At 36.6% G+C, this 14175-nt stretch overlaps 1 protein-coding gene across 1 annotated transcript in view; it reads left to right on the top strand.

Moving 5' to 3' along the window:
* Positions 1 to 14175, top strand: part of LOC149528355 (protein MICRORCHIDIA 2-like) — a 313301-nt gene that overhangs the window by 206415 nt on the left and 92711 nt on the right. Inside the window, exons 16-18 of the mRNA XM_089811551.1 lie at positions 5876 to 6311; positions 6449 to 6499; positions 6772 to 6902. Coding sequence (XP_089667677.1) covers positions 5876 to 6311; positions 6449 to 6499; positions 6772 to 6902 — 618 coding nt within the window. The remainder of the gene's footprint in view (positions 1 to 5875; positions 6312 to 6448; positions 6500 to 6771; positions 6903 to 14175) is intronic.

Genomic DNA, 14175 nt, shown 5'->3' on the forward strand with positions numbered 1-14175 from the left:
TGCCATTCAAATTATCGATGTTAAAGTCCATGTGCTTGCAAACATGATATATGATATGTCTTCGCTGATTGTTAAATTGAAATGAAAGATCCCTGATGGATCTCTGCTGCTAATCTGCTGTAGCTTTATTATATTTTTTCTTTTTAATTTTCTTTTTCCTGTTTATTAAAGTTTTCTTGCAGAACTAGACGGAAATGCAGAAGAGTTTGTTTGTTTTTGTGTTTTTGATGATTATTCAACATAGAAATGAGAATGAGCAAATGATATGAAAAGAATCTGAAAATAAATAACAATATGCAGCAAAATCAGAATTGATACAAATCGTACCAGGCAGATCTCTGAATTATAGAGCCAAATAAAGGATCCAATACATTTTTCCTAACAATGACGCCAAACTGGCTGATGGAAAAGGACTGTGAACATGCAAACGTCTGCTGCTGATTATCCGACTCTATATTTCAAAGTGCTGCAAATGGCGGCTACTGCTGCAAGGCTCACTTTCCCATGTACCAATAATCGTGCCCAGCTAAACAATATTGCAGACCCAAGCTGAAATGGCATCCTCCTTCCCTGATACCAGCTAATACTACTGAAAATTTCAAGACCAAATACTGCTGAAGGTTACATCCCAACCAGTAAATACCCTGGGGTTTGCGTCCCAGAATAAAATCGCCCAAGCAGAGAAAATTTGTAAACAAGTTTAAAATGCATAATATGAATGAGGAATGGTGCCTCCATCTCCTTATAACCCCTTCCAAAGCAAATCGAACCCTAAAGTGACTCCAAAAGGCGTTGGGTTACAAAAGTGATTTAAGTCTTATTTTAAAGTGGCAATGTTACTAAAAATGACCCTTTTTCTCCATAGACATAAATCCGTTCACTGAATTGCTCTGAGACCAAAGAGAAAGATTTAGAAAAGTTCAAGACCTTTCCAACGAGCTATCACACCAAGGGGTACGCATCCAAATGAGGTCAAAATTCTCCTTATTACTCCAAAATGGCTATTAACTTAGCCTTATTTAATTATTAAACGCTAACTTAGGAAATATTAAAAATATAACCCAAATAGCTACAAAATGCCCAACTGACATCACAAACCATAAAATCATCCTGTCACCTGTCTGTGACTGAAGTCGGTAATCAAGGATCCACTAGCAGTCTCATCCCTAAAATCTAGGGATGCTCCTAAATTTTAGGAAACAAGCTCTATCCCTCTGAAACTGAACCCAAAGAGCAAACTCATGGAAACCCAACCCTGTGCATGATCATACCTCCTAAAAAGTAGGAATGAATCCCATAAATATAGGAATTGTCTCCTAAAAACAAGGAACGTCTCCCAACTTATCAATAACTGCTAGAACACCAAGTCCCCAACACTGAATAACCATACTGGGTCTCTATCCAACCCTGTCAGCCTACAAGACCCCATAATAAGCTGACTCACATGTCTTTGCTAGACTGAGCTAGAGTGGGGACATGATACGAAACTGCTGTAAGAGTAGTGTTCATCTTTTCGTATGATATTCTATTGTTGTTAGACATAGGCATGAAGTCACCATCTTGTTCATGTGTCCCCAATGTTTTCCTTATAAACTGTTATGTTATGTTGATGGTCCCAATAATTTCCACATGCTGACGTGTTTTATCTTAATAGCTATAACAAGTTCCACATTCCATAATTGTTATTGAGTAGTTGATGCCACGATGATTCTTCTTTAGTTGTTTAAGGAAGCTGGATATTTTGTATCATTATCTTTGCCCCAGTATATTTATCAGTATAATGCTGAATATATTTTCCATCGACATCATACTCTGTAATGATTGTTTCAACAACAATCTTCAGTCCTAACATCTATGTATTTGTCTCTTCTTATTTTTTCATATTGTATAGACTCACTGTTCATGGTTGACTTCTATTATATCAGTCTACTTATTACTTCTCTTACTCCATATTTTCTTTTGTGCTTGCCTATATTGCAGACTTTAGTTTGTAAATCATCCCATCTTTATTGGCCACTAAATAGTCTTCATACTGTGGGGTGACTCTTCTATGTTTGTCTTATACATCTAACTCTTATGTTGTTGTGCAACTATAACTATACATATGTTTGAGTTATTATCTTGGCTAAAAGTATGTCTCTGACCGAGTTATCTATTTCTGTTTTGAATATTTGGCTTATACTTTATCTTCATCACATCTGTTTATTTGTTTATTAAACGTATCTTCAAATACTTTATTGATTCTAACTTGATATCAATGACAATATTTCATCAAACAACATTGTGGGAGTAGGAGCTTCCAGTAGGTTGGAGCCTGCGAAGAGTGGGAGTAGCAACTTATAGTAGATTGGAGCCTGCGAAGTGTGGGAGTTGGAGCTTCTAGTGAGTTGATGCTCATAAACATAGGTGTTGGAGCCTCTAGTAGGTCATAGCCTACAAACATTCTAAAGAAGAATTTATATAAGAAAGCATTTTTTTGTCGTGGTTCTCTCCCACATTGGGTTTCCACATAAACCGTTGTGTCATTGTGTTCATGTGTATAATTGCTTATTCCAGCATTCAAAGTTATTGTTTGGATAAAAGTTTTAAATTGCAAAAGATATTATTATACAGATTCAATCATATTCTCTTCAAGGACAAAGTCACAAATATCATTTAAAAGGGGGATGTGTACGCAGGATAAAAGTTAAATACAAGAATTGGGATAATACAGAGCGACTATAGTTAAAAAGGGTTTAGTTTATTTCTGAAAAGTCACAATCTTTGGATTTGAAAAGTACATCCTCTTATGAGTAGGATATAAAATATATAATTAAAAGATTGTGAAAAAGTGAAACTAATTATTCTAAGTATAGAATATTTATAGAAGAAAATAGTTTGGAGGTGGATGTCATTATTTGAAACAAAAATTGAAGCAACTCATATCAAGGATGTGCAGATAAGTATTCATTATCTTTGAGTATTACATGTAATCTACTCATCGAAGTCTTTCTCTTATTTGTATTTCTGTACGTACTATAAAGAGCTATTTGCCTTGATCTTTTCCTTTGTCTCCAAGGATGTTCTTGCAAGAAAAGGAAGATTGATATGAGATTCAAAGGGAGTCTAACATTTCATCAGAGACAACATTGGATGAGGAGCTCAAAAGATTGATATTCAAAGGGAGTCTGAAAGTCCATGTGTGTGACTGCATGATTTTAATGGGCCTACCAGCTATGTACATCATTTGGAAGTGACGAATTCCAAGTGATTATCACTTGTATATGTAGAAGTTATTGAAAGGTGGTAATCTTTCAAGAACTTAATGTTCTATTATGGTGGACATCTTATGTTGTCTAAGTAGATCATGATAGGTTTAAGCTCCTTAAACAGACCATAGCCTTCTATTGTGATGGACATCTTATGATGTCTAAGCATATCATGATAGATGATAACTTGCATGGTGGATTAAGTTCATTAAACAAACCATTACCTACTATTGTGATGGACATCTTATGATGTGTGAGACAGATCATGATACATTATATCTTGCAAGGTGGATTAAATTCCTTAAATAGACCATGAATGTTTCTATGGTAAGTATTATTGAGGATACATTATCTATGGACATTTTCGAGTACTTGGCGAATACCCTGTGACTTGATATTCTGAGGCGATTACTCTTGATATCATGAAATGATATCTAAATGGTGAATATCTTTTGATCAAAGATATCCTTAAAACTTGTCATTCGTAATATTACATTGAGGTAATATCTAGTCATGTGTTTATCCTCCTTAGCTAAGAGGGAGTGTTGATGTTGCAGCTTCAGTCGGATTGAATTGATCTAGAGACGATGGTTATTGGTTAAACATTATTGCATTTGATTAATCATCCATTAGACATATCTACTTCTATATATGTGTGTGTGTGTGTGTGTGTGTTGTTGATATTTTCTATTTACAATTAACTTACAATAACAAATATTGATTAACATAGAGACATGTCTCTTCTACTCCTACAGACACACACACACACACACGTCTCTTCCTTGGGGACTGCCCATCCATCTGTCATACATCTAAATTGTGAGAACCAATTCTCAATTGTGCGGCTAGAAGCCTAGCCTTTCCCTTAATTTCAACTCTAGTGTTTTCCATCATGCTTGCCCAGTGGGTTGTTCTCTTTGGCATGGAGGAACGCAAAAGAACCCAAGCTTAAAAAAAACTGTCACCTCCGTGAACCAAATCTGCAAACCCAATCAGTTTCCAAATGAGAACTGACAACTTAAATTACAAGCATGTAGGTGATCACTTTTTTGTTATTGTTTTGCATGTGGATGACATTTTTCTAATTGGAAATAGCAAGGTTATATTGTATGATAAAGTAATTGGAAATCTAAATTTTCTGTGCAGTTTGATATAAAAGACATAGGGGATGCAAAATTCATTTTGAGAATTGAATTAAAGAGGGATAGAGATAGCAAATGTCTTTGGTTGAGTAAAAATAGTACAACGTACACCTATTCTATGTTGCAAATGTTTAATATGCAAGATCCTAAATTTGTGGGTGTTCCCTTTTTAGATCTTACTTAGTTGTCTTTGTAAGGATGTCTTATGACTTAAGGCATACTAAAATATATGATATGTGTTCCATTTGGTAGTGTAGTGGGTAGTAACCTCATGTATCCCGTGATATGCACAAAACAGATATTGCTTAATAAGTGTAACTGTGGAAGCTTATAGTAGGTTTATGTCTAACCTAGGTAAAGAACAATGGACTGTGGTAAATAGGGTTTTCAATTATCTTTGTGGTACTTTAGATTCATCGATTCACTATATTAGGAGACGTATGAGCAAGAGGATAGACCTTGCAATTTGTATATATAGATTCGGCAAGTGATATTGATTGCAGTGCAGGAGGTCCACAAGTGGAAACATCTTTGCCTTGTTTGGGTGACTATTTGATTGGATGAGCAAGAGGCAATTAGTGGCTTCTTTTTCAACTACAGAGTCTGAATATAGGGTAGCTGGACATGCTTGGAAGGAAGCAGTTTGGCTATAGAGGTTATGCACAAATATTGGTTCTATTCACAGATCAGCAAGTATTGGTTATAACTTATGATAGTAAAAGTTTCATAGGTTTAGTTACAAGAATGCTACATTCTATGCTAAGTCCAAGCATATAGACGTTCATTATCACTTTGTTTGTGACATGGTGAATGATAAAGTGTTAGAGAAAGTTGAAACCTTGGACACTTTTACAGATTCTCTTACCAAGCCAGTTAGATTAGAAAAGTTTGTTTTGCATAAGAAAGCTATAGGCAGTTTTGCCTCAATGAATTCAGCACATTTTTTAATCATGGTTCTAGCCCTTTATATGTATACAGGAAGTGGGAGATTGTTGGGATAAGTGTTGTACACTTTGCATAACTCACAAGTAATATTAGTCATTAAGTGTGAAACATCATGCATAGTTAGATCAGTTTTCCTCCTATGTATTTGTTGTATCTAATTAAGGGGACACATAAACAAAACGCAACTACCTCAAGATAGAAGAGTAAGAAATTTGCAAGAGTTTATTTCTGGGAAAATTTTCTTTTAGTTATTATTATTGCTACCTTCATGTAAGCTATTATTATTGGTCTCTTTTTTTGGAATCCTTTTAATACTGCTGTGATACAAATTATGGTTTGAAGCTAAATTTAACATATATTTGGAAACAAAAACTCTGGCACATCATTGGAGGTAGAATCACATTGTCTTCATTCAGACATGTTGAAAGTTTAACAGAATTTTCATGATATATGATCAATCTGCATTGGTTTCATTAGTATCTAACCTTGTATCATGTTTCTAATGTTACCGAGTGAACTATCTTCTTTTGTCTTGTGCAGGAGAGGTCATTGTGAATTTATAGGTTATCAACCAAAAAACAAATCTTCCACTGAACATCAACGGAATTCTTTGCATTCTCCGCAAGTTGAGAATCAGCGTTCAGCAAATATTGTTCCAAGAGGGTCATTATCACGGAATTTCGTTTCTCATGTTCTGCATGTTCCCAACCATCTGACCAGTTGCTGTAAAATAGCAGGGTCTATTGTGGCAGGTCCCATCAATCACAATAATAATCCATGTCAAGAAATAAATGCAACTTCTTGTGAAGAGTATCCTGTGCCCCAGCAAGGAGATACACAGAGATCAGAGGACGAATTGAATACAGTATCTCAGGCAACAACTAGCTCCATTCTTCTTGAGGAAAAACCAGATCCAAAATTGCTCTCTGCTATTGTGGTTGCAGGACATCATAAACAAGCTAACAGTTCTGAACATGTTAGTAACATTTTTTCTTTCTGATTGTAGTCCTTTTATAAATTCTGAATTAAAGAGTTATATACATGTCAGTGAGAAGAAAAAAATCTGCTTATTATCAGGAACCTACTAATACAAATTGTTGACTGTCTTAAAAGAGATCGTGGAGTAGTGAAGGAACTTTCCTGTCTCGAACACTAGAAGAGCAGGTATATTAATTTTTGAATTGTGATCAAGGTCAGACAATATTATCTTTGTTTGCTATGCATTAACCACCAATGAGGATTAACTGTTTTGAAAGAAACGCAATTTATATTACAGAGATCTGATATTTTTAAAAAATTGTGATATGCTCATAATATATATTTTGTACTGTACTCACTAATTTTTATGTTATCACCATATTTGTATCTGAGATTGACAATCCTATAAAGTGAGATTCTACTACCTGATGCCTTCATTCTTTTCTAATGATTGACAGATAGCTATAGCATGGAGTCAATTAAAGGCATCCAAGGATGGACAGGACAAGAAATCACAAGCAAATTCAGTTTCTTTGCCTAGCAAATTTGTTGAGAAATTGACTGAAAGCAATTTGCAATTATTGTCAAGGTTGAATACAATTTATTTCATGCTTGATAATGAAATTTGATTCTTTTCTTTGTAATTAATTGGCTATAGCATTAACTTTAATCATAAGAAGTAATTATATATAGAGCCTTTAAGGCATTCTTCTATTTAGTGTCATGCCAGAAGTACATAGAAACATAAATTCAGCCCGACTACTGTTGTATTGCAAACACACACAACCCATTGCAAATGGGGATTCCCACTTTTTGCTTAGTTGTTCTAGTGCTTAGCTTAGTTTGTCACAGGTGTTTGTTAGTTTTAGTCCAGGTTGGCAGTTGTTTGAGCCTTTGGGTCTCCTAAACTATTGGGAAGGTTGTAGTATCTTGTCAAGTTCAGATGGAATATTTTTAAAGAAGTAAGAAGTTGAAATGTTGTGATTGTGAAAGATGGAAATTAAGGGCGAAATTGTGAAAGTTTCAGTTTGCAAAAGGATGTAAAGGGATGTCAAGCTCAGGAAGTTCCTTCTAGGGATTGTTTTCCCACTCTTTGAAGAATAACTAAAACCAAGAGTTGAATGTTGAAAGTTTGTTTCAATGTGTGAATGAGTAATTTTCCTTTTCATGGTTGATTTCCTACTACTGAGGTAAATTTATAAGTAAAGACGAAAAAAAGAGGGTGAGATTTCCTTGTCAATGACGAATTTCTGTTACATCCCCTATTTGGTTGATTTTGAAAATTTTATTTGGCCATTTGTATTTCAAGCTAATCTGAAATAGTTGGTTAAATTAGTTACTCATGTTTAGTTCATATGAATAGAAATATTGGTTATTCGTTATGTTTAATGTGGAATGGAAGATGTTGGTCAATCGTTATGCTATTGCATGAGTTGGAAATAGTTAGTCAATATGGTTGTTTACCGTACTGGGTAAAGAAATCAACGCATACAGGCAATAGATAGAACAACATAACTCCTCCTATTACTTGCATATGCCAAAGGATTACATACAAATGATGATTACAATGATCTCGAAGGGTGTATAAATACTTTCCGAAGAACCTTCCCGAAGGGGTTCGTTGGCTACATAACAAGAACCTTTCCAAAGGGACCTGTCGGCTACACAATATTTACCTACGACATCATCCCCCCAAAAAGAAAAAGTCGTTTCCAGATGACAATTACAAAATATCTGAGACAATTAACAAACAAAATACATTGACTAACTACAACAAGATAAGTCTGCTTTTGTCACGTCACTTTCACATTTGTCTCGTGCCTGCACCAAACTGGTCTCCAAACCACGTTGCATCTGTAGCCTCTACTAACACAATACTCTCTCCTTAGCTGACCTTGATAGCCACCCGTGTTGCTTTATTTGTTTCCAACTCCTAGGTGTTGTGAGGTTTTCACACCATCGCCCCAAAATTTTTGGGGACCCTCTTTTTCCTAATCGCCTTGGCAAATTTTTGGATTGTCCAACAATTTTGAGTTTTGAAAATTTTGAGCCTTGGACACCTTCAGGGCTAGTGGGGAGAAGGTTAGATTTATTTTGACCCGGTTTCAACTTGATTTTCCAGAGCTATCAATTTTGTCCTTAGGCCAAATAATTTTCTAATTTAATTTCAACTTGGCAAGATAAAGTTGTGAATTTTGTACTTAGACGTTTTCTTTTGAAAATTTGGTTTTAACTCTGTAAATTTGGATAATTTTCAAAAGAGAAATTTTTTAGACTTAAGTTTTTGGAAAATCTCAAATTTTTCTTTAGTGAAATTTTTTAAATTTTGTTGAAATGAGGAAAATTGCAAAAAATCAATTTTTTGGTTCTAAATGCAATTTTAATTTTAATTTTTTTATTATTTTTAGCTTGGCAAAATCGATTTGGTAGAAAATTGCAAAAATTGACTTTAATTGGATTAGTTTGCCTTGAAAACTTTTAAGTTTTTAATGAATTTAGTAATTTAATATTGAAAAAATGGCTTTTGGTTAGCCAAAATCCAAATTTAATGACGTATTAATTACTAAACCCTTATTAAATGGAAATATTTAACACTCTCAAGGCCATTTAATTTTGTTTTGCGATTGGAGCTAATTGGTAAATTTAAAAGTGCAATTTTCTTTTGGTAAAATTAATTTTTTTGAGCTAAGTAGTTAATTGTGGGCCTTAACTTGAATTTAATTTTTGTTTTTTGTTTTCTCCTAGACCATGTAGGCCAGCTTTATGGAGAAAGAAAATTGGCTATAAAGGGAGTCTCCTCCCCATTTCATTTGTACAAATCATTTCTTCCTCTCCATGTGGGCGAATTTTGTGGAGGGGCAGATTTTTTCCAGACTTGGGCGAATTTAGTGGAGGGCAGTTTTTTGCATGCTTGGGCAATTTTTGCTTGCAATTCTCCATTTTCAGACTTTGGCGATTTTTCTTGTGGGCAGATTCTTGCATATTTTGGTGGTTTTCTCCTCCATTTGTGGGCTGTGATTTGTGCCCTAGGTAGCATTTTGGGCAGATTGCAGACTTCATGCATGGGCAAATTTGAGAGAAAGGAAAAATCTTCCATTCTTGGCATTTTATTGAGACAGATCTGATTCTAATTTTTGAGCAATTCATGGTGAAGGTCTGATTTTTTTCTACTTAGGACTGCATTTTTATACCAGATTTTGGCAATTTTGTTGGGAGAAGAGATACATATGATAGTTTGATTTTTGCATTAAAGGCAAGTGTTGGATAGTTTTAGGAGTGTAAATTTCTATTTGCAAAAGGATTTGAACTACTTGAAAGTCATATCCTAGGTTCCGAACAGTCACTGTAAGTTTATCGGTTAAGGTGAATTTTCATCCTCTAGAGTTGCAAGGAGTGCTTAAGCTGACATCCATCTTTCATTCTAGTCTAAGGATTGCTCCGCTTGGTTCTTCTTGCCTTTTGGTCCACCACTCTACCATCCTGTAATAGGGCGACGAGCATGGAGGATGATAGTGCAAGTAAGAATCCCAAGCAGGCGAACACTAAGAAAGACAAAGAGGATATGATGCCCAATACTTCCTTCTCGAAAATGAAGAGAATAACCGACACCAATATCTGTACAGTGGACATGATACGGATGAGGGACAGACTGAAGGAAGGACAATCCCCCTTGGCAAAAAGGATATACAAGAGTGGAATTGTACACGTAGTGGCTTTTCCTCCCACATTGCCTTGTCCAGAATTGATTATGGAATGTGCATCCAAATTTGATCTAAACAGTAATTCCATCATTTTTGATGAAGGGAAGAGAGTGTTGGCCAACATTGGCGAACAAGCAATTGAAGAAACATTTAACATTCTCCAGTACAAGGGCATGACAATTGTAATGATGGACCAAGAAACTAAATCATTTCAAGATAACCAAGGGGCCTATTACACTCATCTAAAGCAGAATTGGATACACGAGGGAAGGAAAGGAGTTAACAGATCATCGAGGCTTACAGTGGTAGATTTCAAACTAGAATATGGTGATCTCATTGTTCTGCTCAGTTGGAGCATGGGCCTAGCTCAAGGGATGAGATTTGAAAACTGGATGTACTTCTTCATGATGAGATTGAGAAAGGGAAAAGAAGTTTCAATGGGGCCAAGATCATAAGCAAGAACTTAGAATTGCAACTTAGAACCGTGCAAAACCAAAGGCAATTCTACATGAGCTCCTATTTGTTCTACCTAATTGCTAGATTGTACAAAAGTCCAGGACTTAAGGCCTTAGGAGAAGTTGGTAGCGGACCGGGACAATATTTGATACATGAATGCTATCTGCAGCTCCATTTGCACAATAACAAGGATTACAAGATATTTTGCGATGCCTTCGCCATGAAGACAGTAAGGATATCAATGAGACAGATTTTGGATCAAGACTGGATGAGTTGGGAAAGGTTGCTATCAAGAAAAAGCATTTGGGCATCCTTTCCTCTCTCAGTGCTTTTATTGGATTTGCAAAGGAGTATGAGAAGGATCACAAAAGGATATTGCAAGCAGCGAACAACGTGGCGAAGTCAGCGGAACTCAAGGCGAAGCACACACCTTGTCCTCCTTATGGAAGAAGTTAACGAAAGGCTAGCTAAGTTCATTTCCTTAGCTAAGAAGATGAAAGAAAAAGGAAGAGTTATATTAGAAGATCATTTGATATAAGCCCAAGAGGCAAATTTCCCTTTCTTCTAGAATAGGACAAGTGTCTATTTCTGATTGGCCACCATTTTGCTGCCTTCTCATTGGTTGCCACTTTTTGCACTTTTTTCATTGGTCCATTGATGAGGTGGCAGCTTCTCATTGGCCGATGGGGTGGCAACCCTAATTAGGGTTTTGAGGATCCAATCTGGATCGTTGATCTTGTTTTAATCTCCACCGTCCATTGTATTTCTGGCCCCTATAAAAGGCCATTTGCTCTCATTTGTAAAGTGGTTGGAGAAATTGTTGCGAAGATAATACCAAAATGCTCTCTTTTTCATTGTTGCGATTGGCATGTTGATCAAGAACATTGGGTGTTATTGCATGTTTTCTACTTCTACTTAGTTAGATTTCATTTTAAGTTGTTTAAGTTGTTCAAGTAGGAGTGAAGTAGATGGATAGTTGTATGGTAGCATTGGTAAATGTTTGATAGGGATCAATGCTAGACCACTAGCATCCTAGCGGCTGGTTGGGAAGCTTTGTGTGGTACACTAGTTTATTATTCCTTTGAATCATTGCACCTGTGGAAGTGAGGCCGTTGGTCAACTCTCATTAGGTTCGATCCCCGTCCATTTGCTAACCTTCCATTCATAGGAATAGGAGTAGAATAGTGAGTAGTTGGGTAGTTGAAGTTTAGAGAGGAGAAAGTTAGAGTAGATCAAGTATCAGAACGCATCCACTCACCTTCCATCACCATCGCCACCATCAACATTTTCTACTTCCACACATTTCACAAACCGAGCCACCATCACCTTCATTCCACCAAAGTCCAAGTCATCCTTGAATGAATAGCGTAAGGCTGCCTACGTGATTACTAGCGAATCACATCGATAAAACTGAGCGAGTATCCAACGGTGTAAGGAACATTGGAGCTATTGCTTATGTCTTCATGAGTAATAACTTTTCAAGAGAGGAGTTGCATGTTTGATATCCCATATTGAATATTCAAATCCTAATATGTTATGTAAGTGATATAAAACTCGCATCAACATTGGGTACCCTGAGCCAAGTGTCACTGTACTACCTCCAATTGGATGATCAGCTCCTCCCGAGCTCTCTATGCATCCACCAAGACAACCTCATGTCCAACACCTACTCCAAGTACCTCTGGTACACAGACACTCCATGCCTACAACAGCTCTAGGTCTCATCAACTGGTCATACTTCCCATGACTGATAATCCGCAACCACTGGGGGTCTAGGGGGCATTGCCCTCACAGAAAATTGCATGGAACCCACTATTTTTGCGATTTCTTCTGATTCCACACTCTTTCTGGCAACTGCTTATGTCTACCCTTCCCTTTGGCATTATGCATTACTCATTCCAAATTGTTTCAACTTGTTTTTTTTTTGTTTTTTTAGAAAACCTCCTACCACCTTTCTTCTATGTTGCCAATGTACAACTACACAATGGATTGCATCTTCCATAGTCTTGTTGCTATTGGACGGCCTCCCGACTCCTTCCTTATGTTGCTTCGCCCTAGAAGATAAATTGTAATTGCCTGTATGGTTCTTGTATTCTTTATTTCCATATGGTAACTGGAAATGAGAACTTCGAACTCTGTACACCAAACTGGATTACTGTACGGTAGCTTAGTAACGCATGAAATGTCCTTCCATTTACTCATTGTACAGATGCCTTAGATGTCCTTATCATATTGCCGTATGGCCCTGTATAATGTGCATTAAATGTTTGAAATTGCTTAATAAATGTTTTCAATTGCTTAATAAAGTTCATATGGGAATGAGCAAAACAAATCTGTACGGTGGTTCACCTTGTCCATATGCATACTAAAAAGCCGTATGGTGATTCATCTTAAAAGACTGTACACAGACTTTACGTCTTCGTGATGTCTCCAATCCGTACGGGGGACTTCAGGCATTGAATCCGTACACTAGCAACAGAAGGCAAACATAATATAAAATCCGTACGTATTAAAGTTTACACTTTGTATGATAAGCATTACTGTCAAAATCCGTACGGTACACTACATTGTAGAGATCTGTACGGTAAATTGAAAAGTCCGTACGGTGACTAAACTTAAAAACATTCGTACGGTGGCAATAGCAATAATCCCCAGTGTTCGTACCAAAATCCGTATGCCAAATCCATATGTAGTACTGTACCAAAAATGCAAAATGGAAAGTCCGTACATTAACAGGGATTCCATCAGCAAGCTGCCAAATCTGCACGGGGTCTGCACTGTATGTTCCTTTGTAATTGCCGTACGGTGTCTAAACTTATAATAGTTTCCTTATTTTTGCTCTTATAAGGCCGTATGGTTATTGTTTTAAATGCTGTTTTTATATTGTGTTTGCTAAAGCTGTACACCAGGTTGTGCTACCCATTACTTTGTAATGCCGAAAATTCCACTCATTTCCAAATTTGCTTGCCATTCCTTCCTGTTTCACTACTTGACACTATCAACTTCTATATTATTTACATATATACATTACTTACATCTATTTTTTTCCTTCCTCAGTTGTTTGTTGGTGGGGGACCATTTCTTTCATAGTATATTTTTAACTTCGACCCATTCACTGTATCTGGTATGTTTGTGCCGTCCAGTGTCCATAACTTAATTGCATCATTATCACCCAGTTCTTGGATCTGGTATGGCCCGACCCACTTCACCTTAAACTTCCCTGGTTTGATTTCATTTCGTCCATCATACTTCAACACCCACTGTTCGGGCTGAAACCTGTTCAGCTTCAAGTGCTTATTGTGCCATGCTTTCCGCCTGTTCTGTGTCACCTCCGTAGCCCTTTTTGCCTGCAATTGTGAAAGTTTATTTTACACGATTTCTCCATATTGCCCAACTTGTTTTCGACACTCGGTACCATGAATTCCATTAGCTGCCACTCTTTGTCAATAAGTGCATGCTTGATTTTAGAACCTGTACTCCGTACTATTGAACCCTTCCTCTTTGTTTCCTGTGCAGATCGTATGATGTGTCTTCCGTGCTGCCGACACCTTTCTGTTATATCCGTGGTTCGATGTAACATTTTCTTTCTGCACAGTCGTACGGTGGGATCTTTCCTTTTTTTGGGTTCGTACTGTATGTTCTTCCCCTCAGCTTCAGCCGTAATTGTCTTTCCTTCTTCCGCTTCTTTGTATTCCTCCGGACATT

This window comes from Cupressus sempervirens, chromosome 11 (assembly GCF_028749045.1).
Source record: "Cupressus sempervirens isolate cs-2001-9-10 chromosome 11, ASM2874904v1, whole genome shotgun sequence".
Classification (NCBI taxonomy): domain Eukaryota; kingdom Viridiplantae; phylum Streptophyta; class Pinopsida; order Cupressales; family Cupressaceae; genus Cupressus; species Cupressus sempervirens.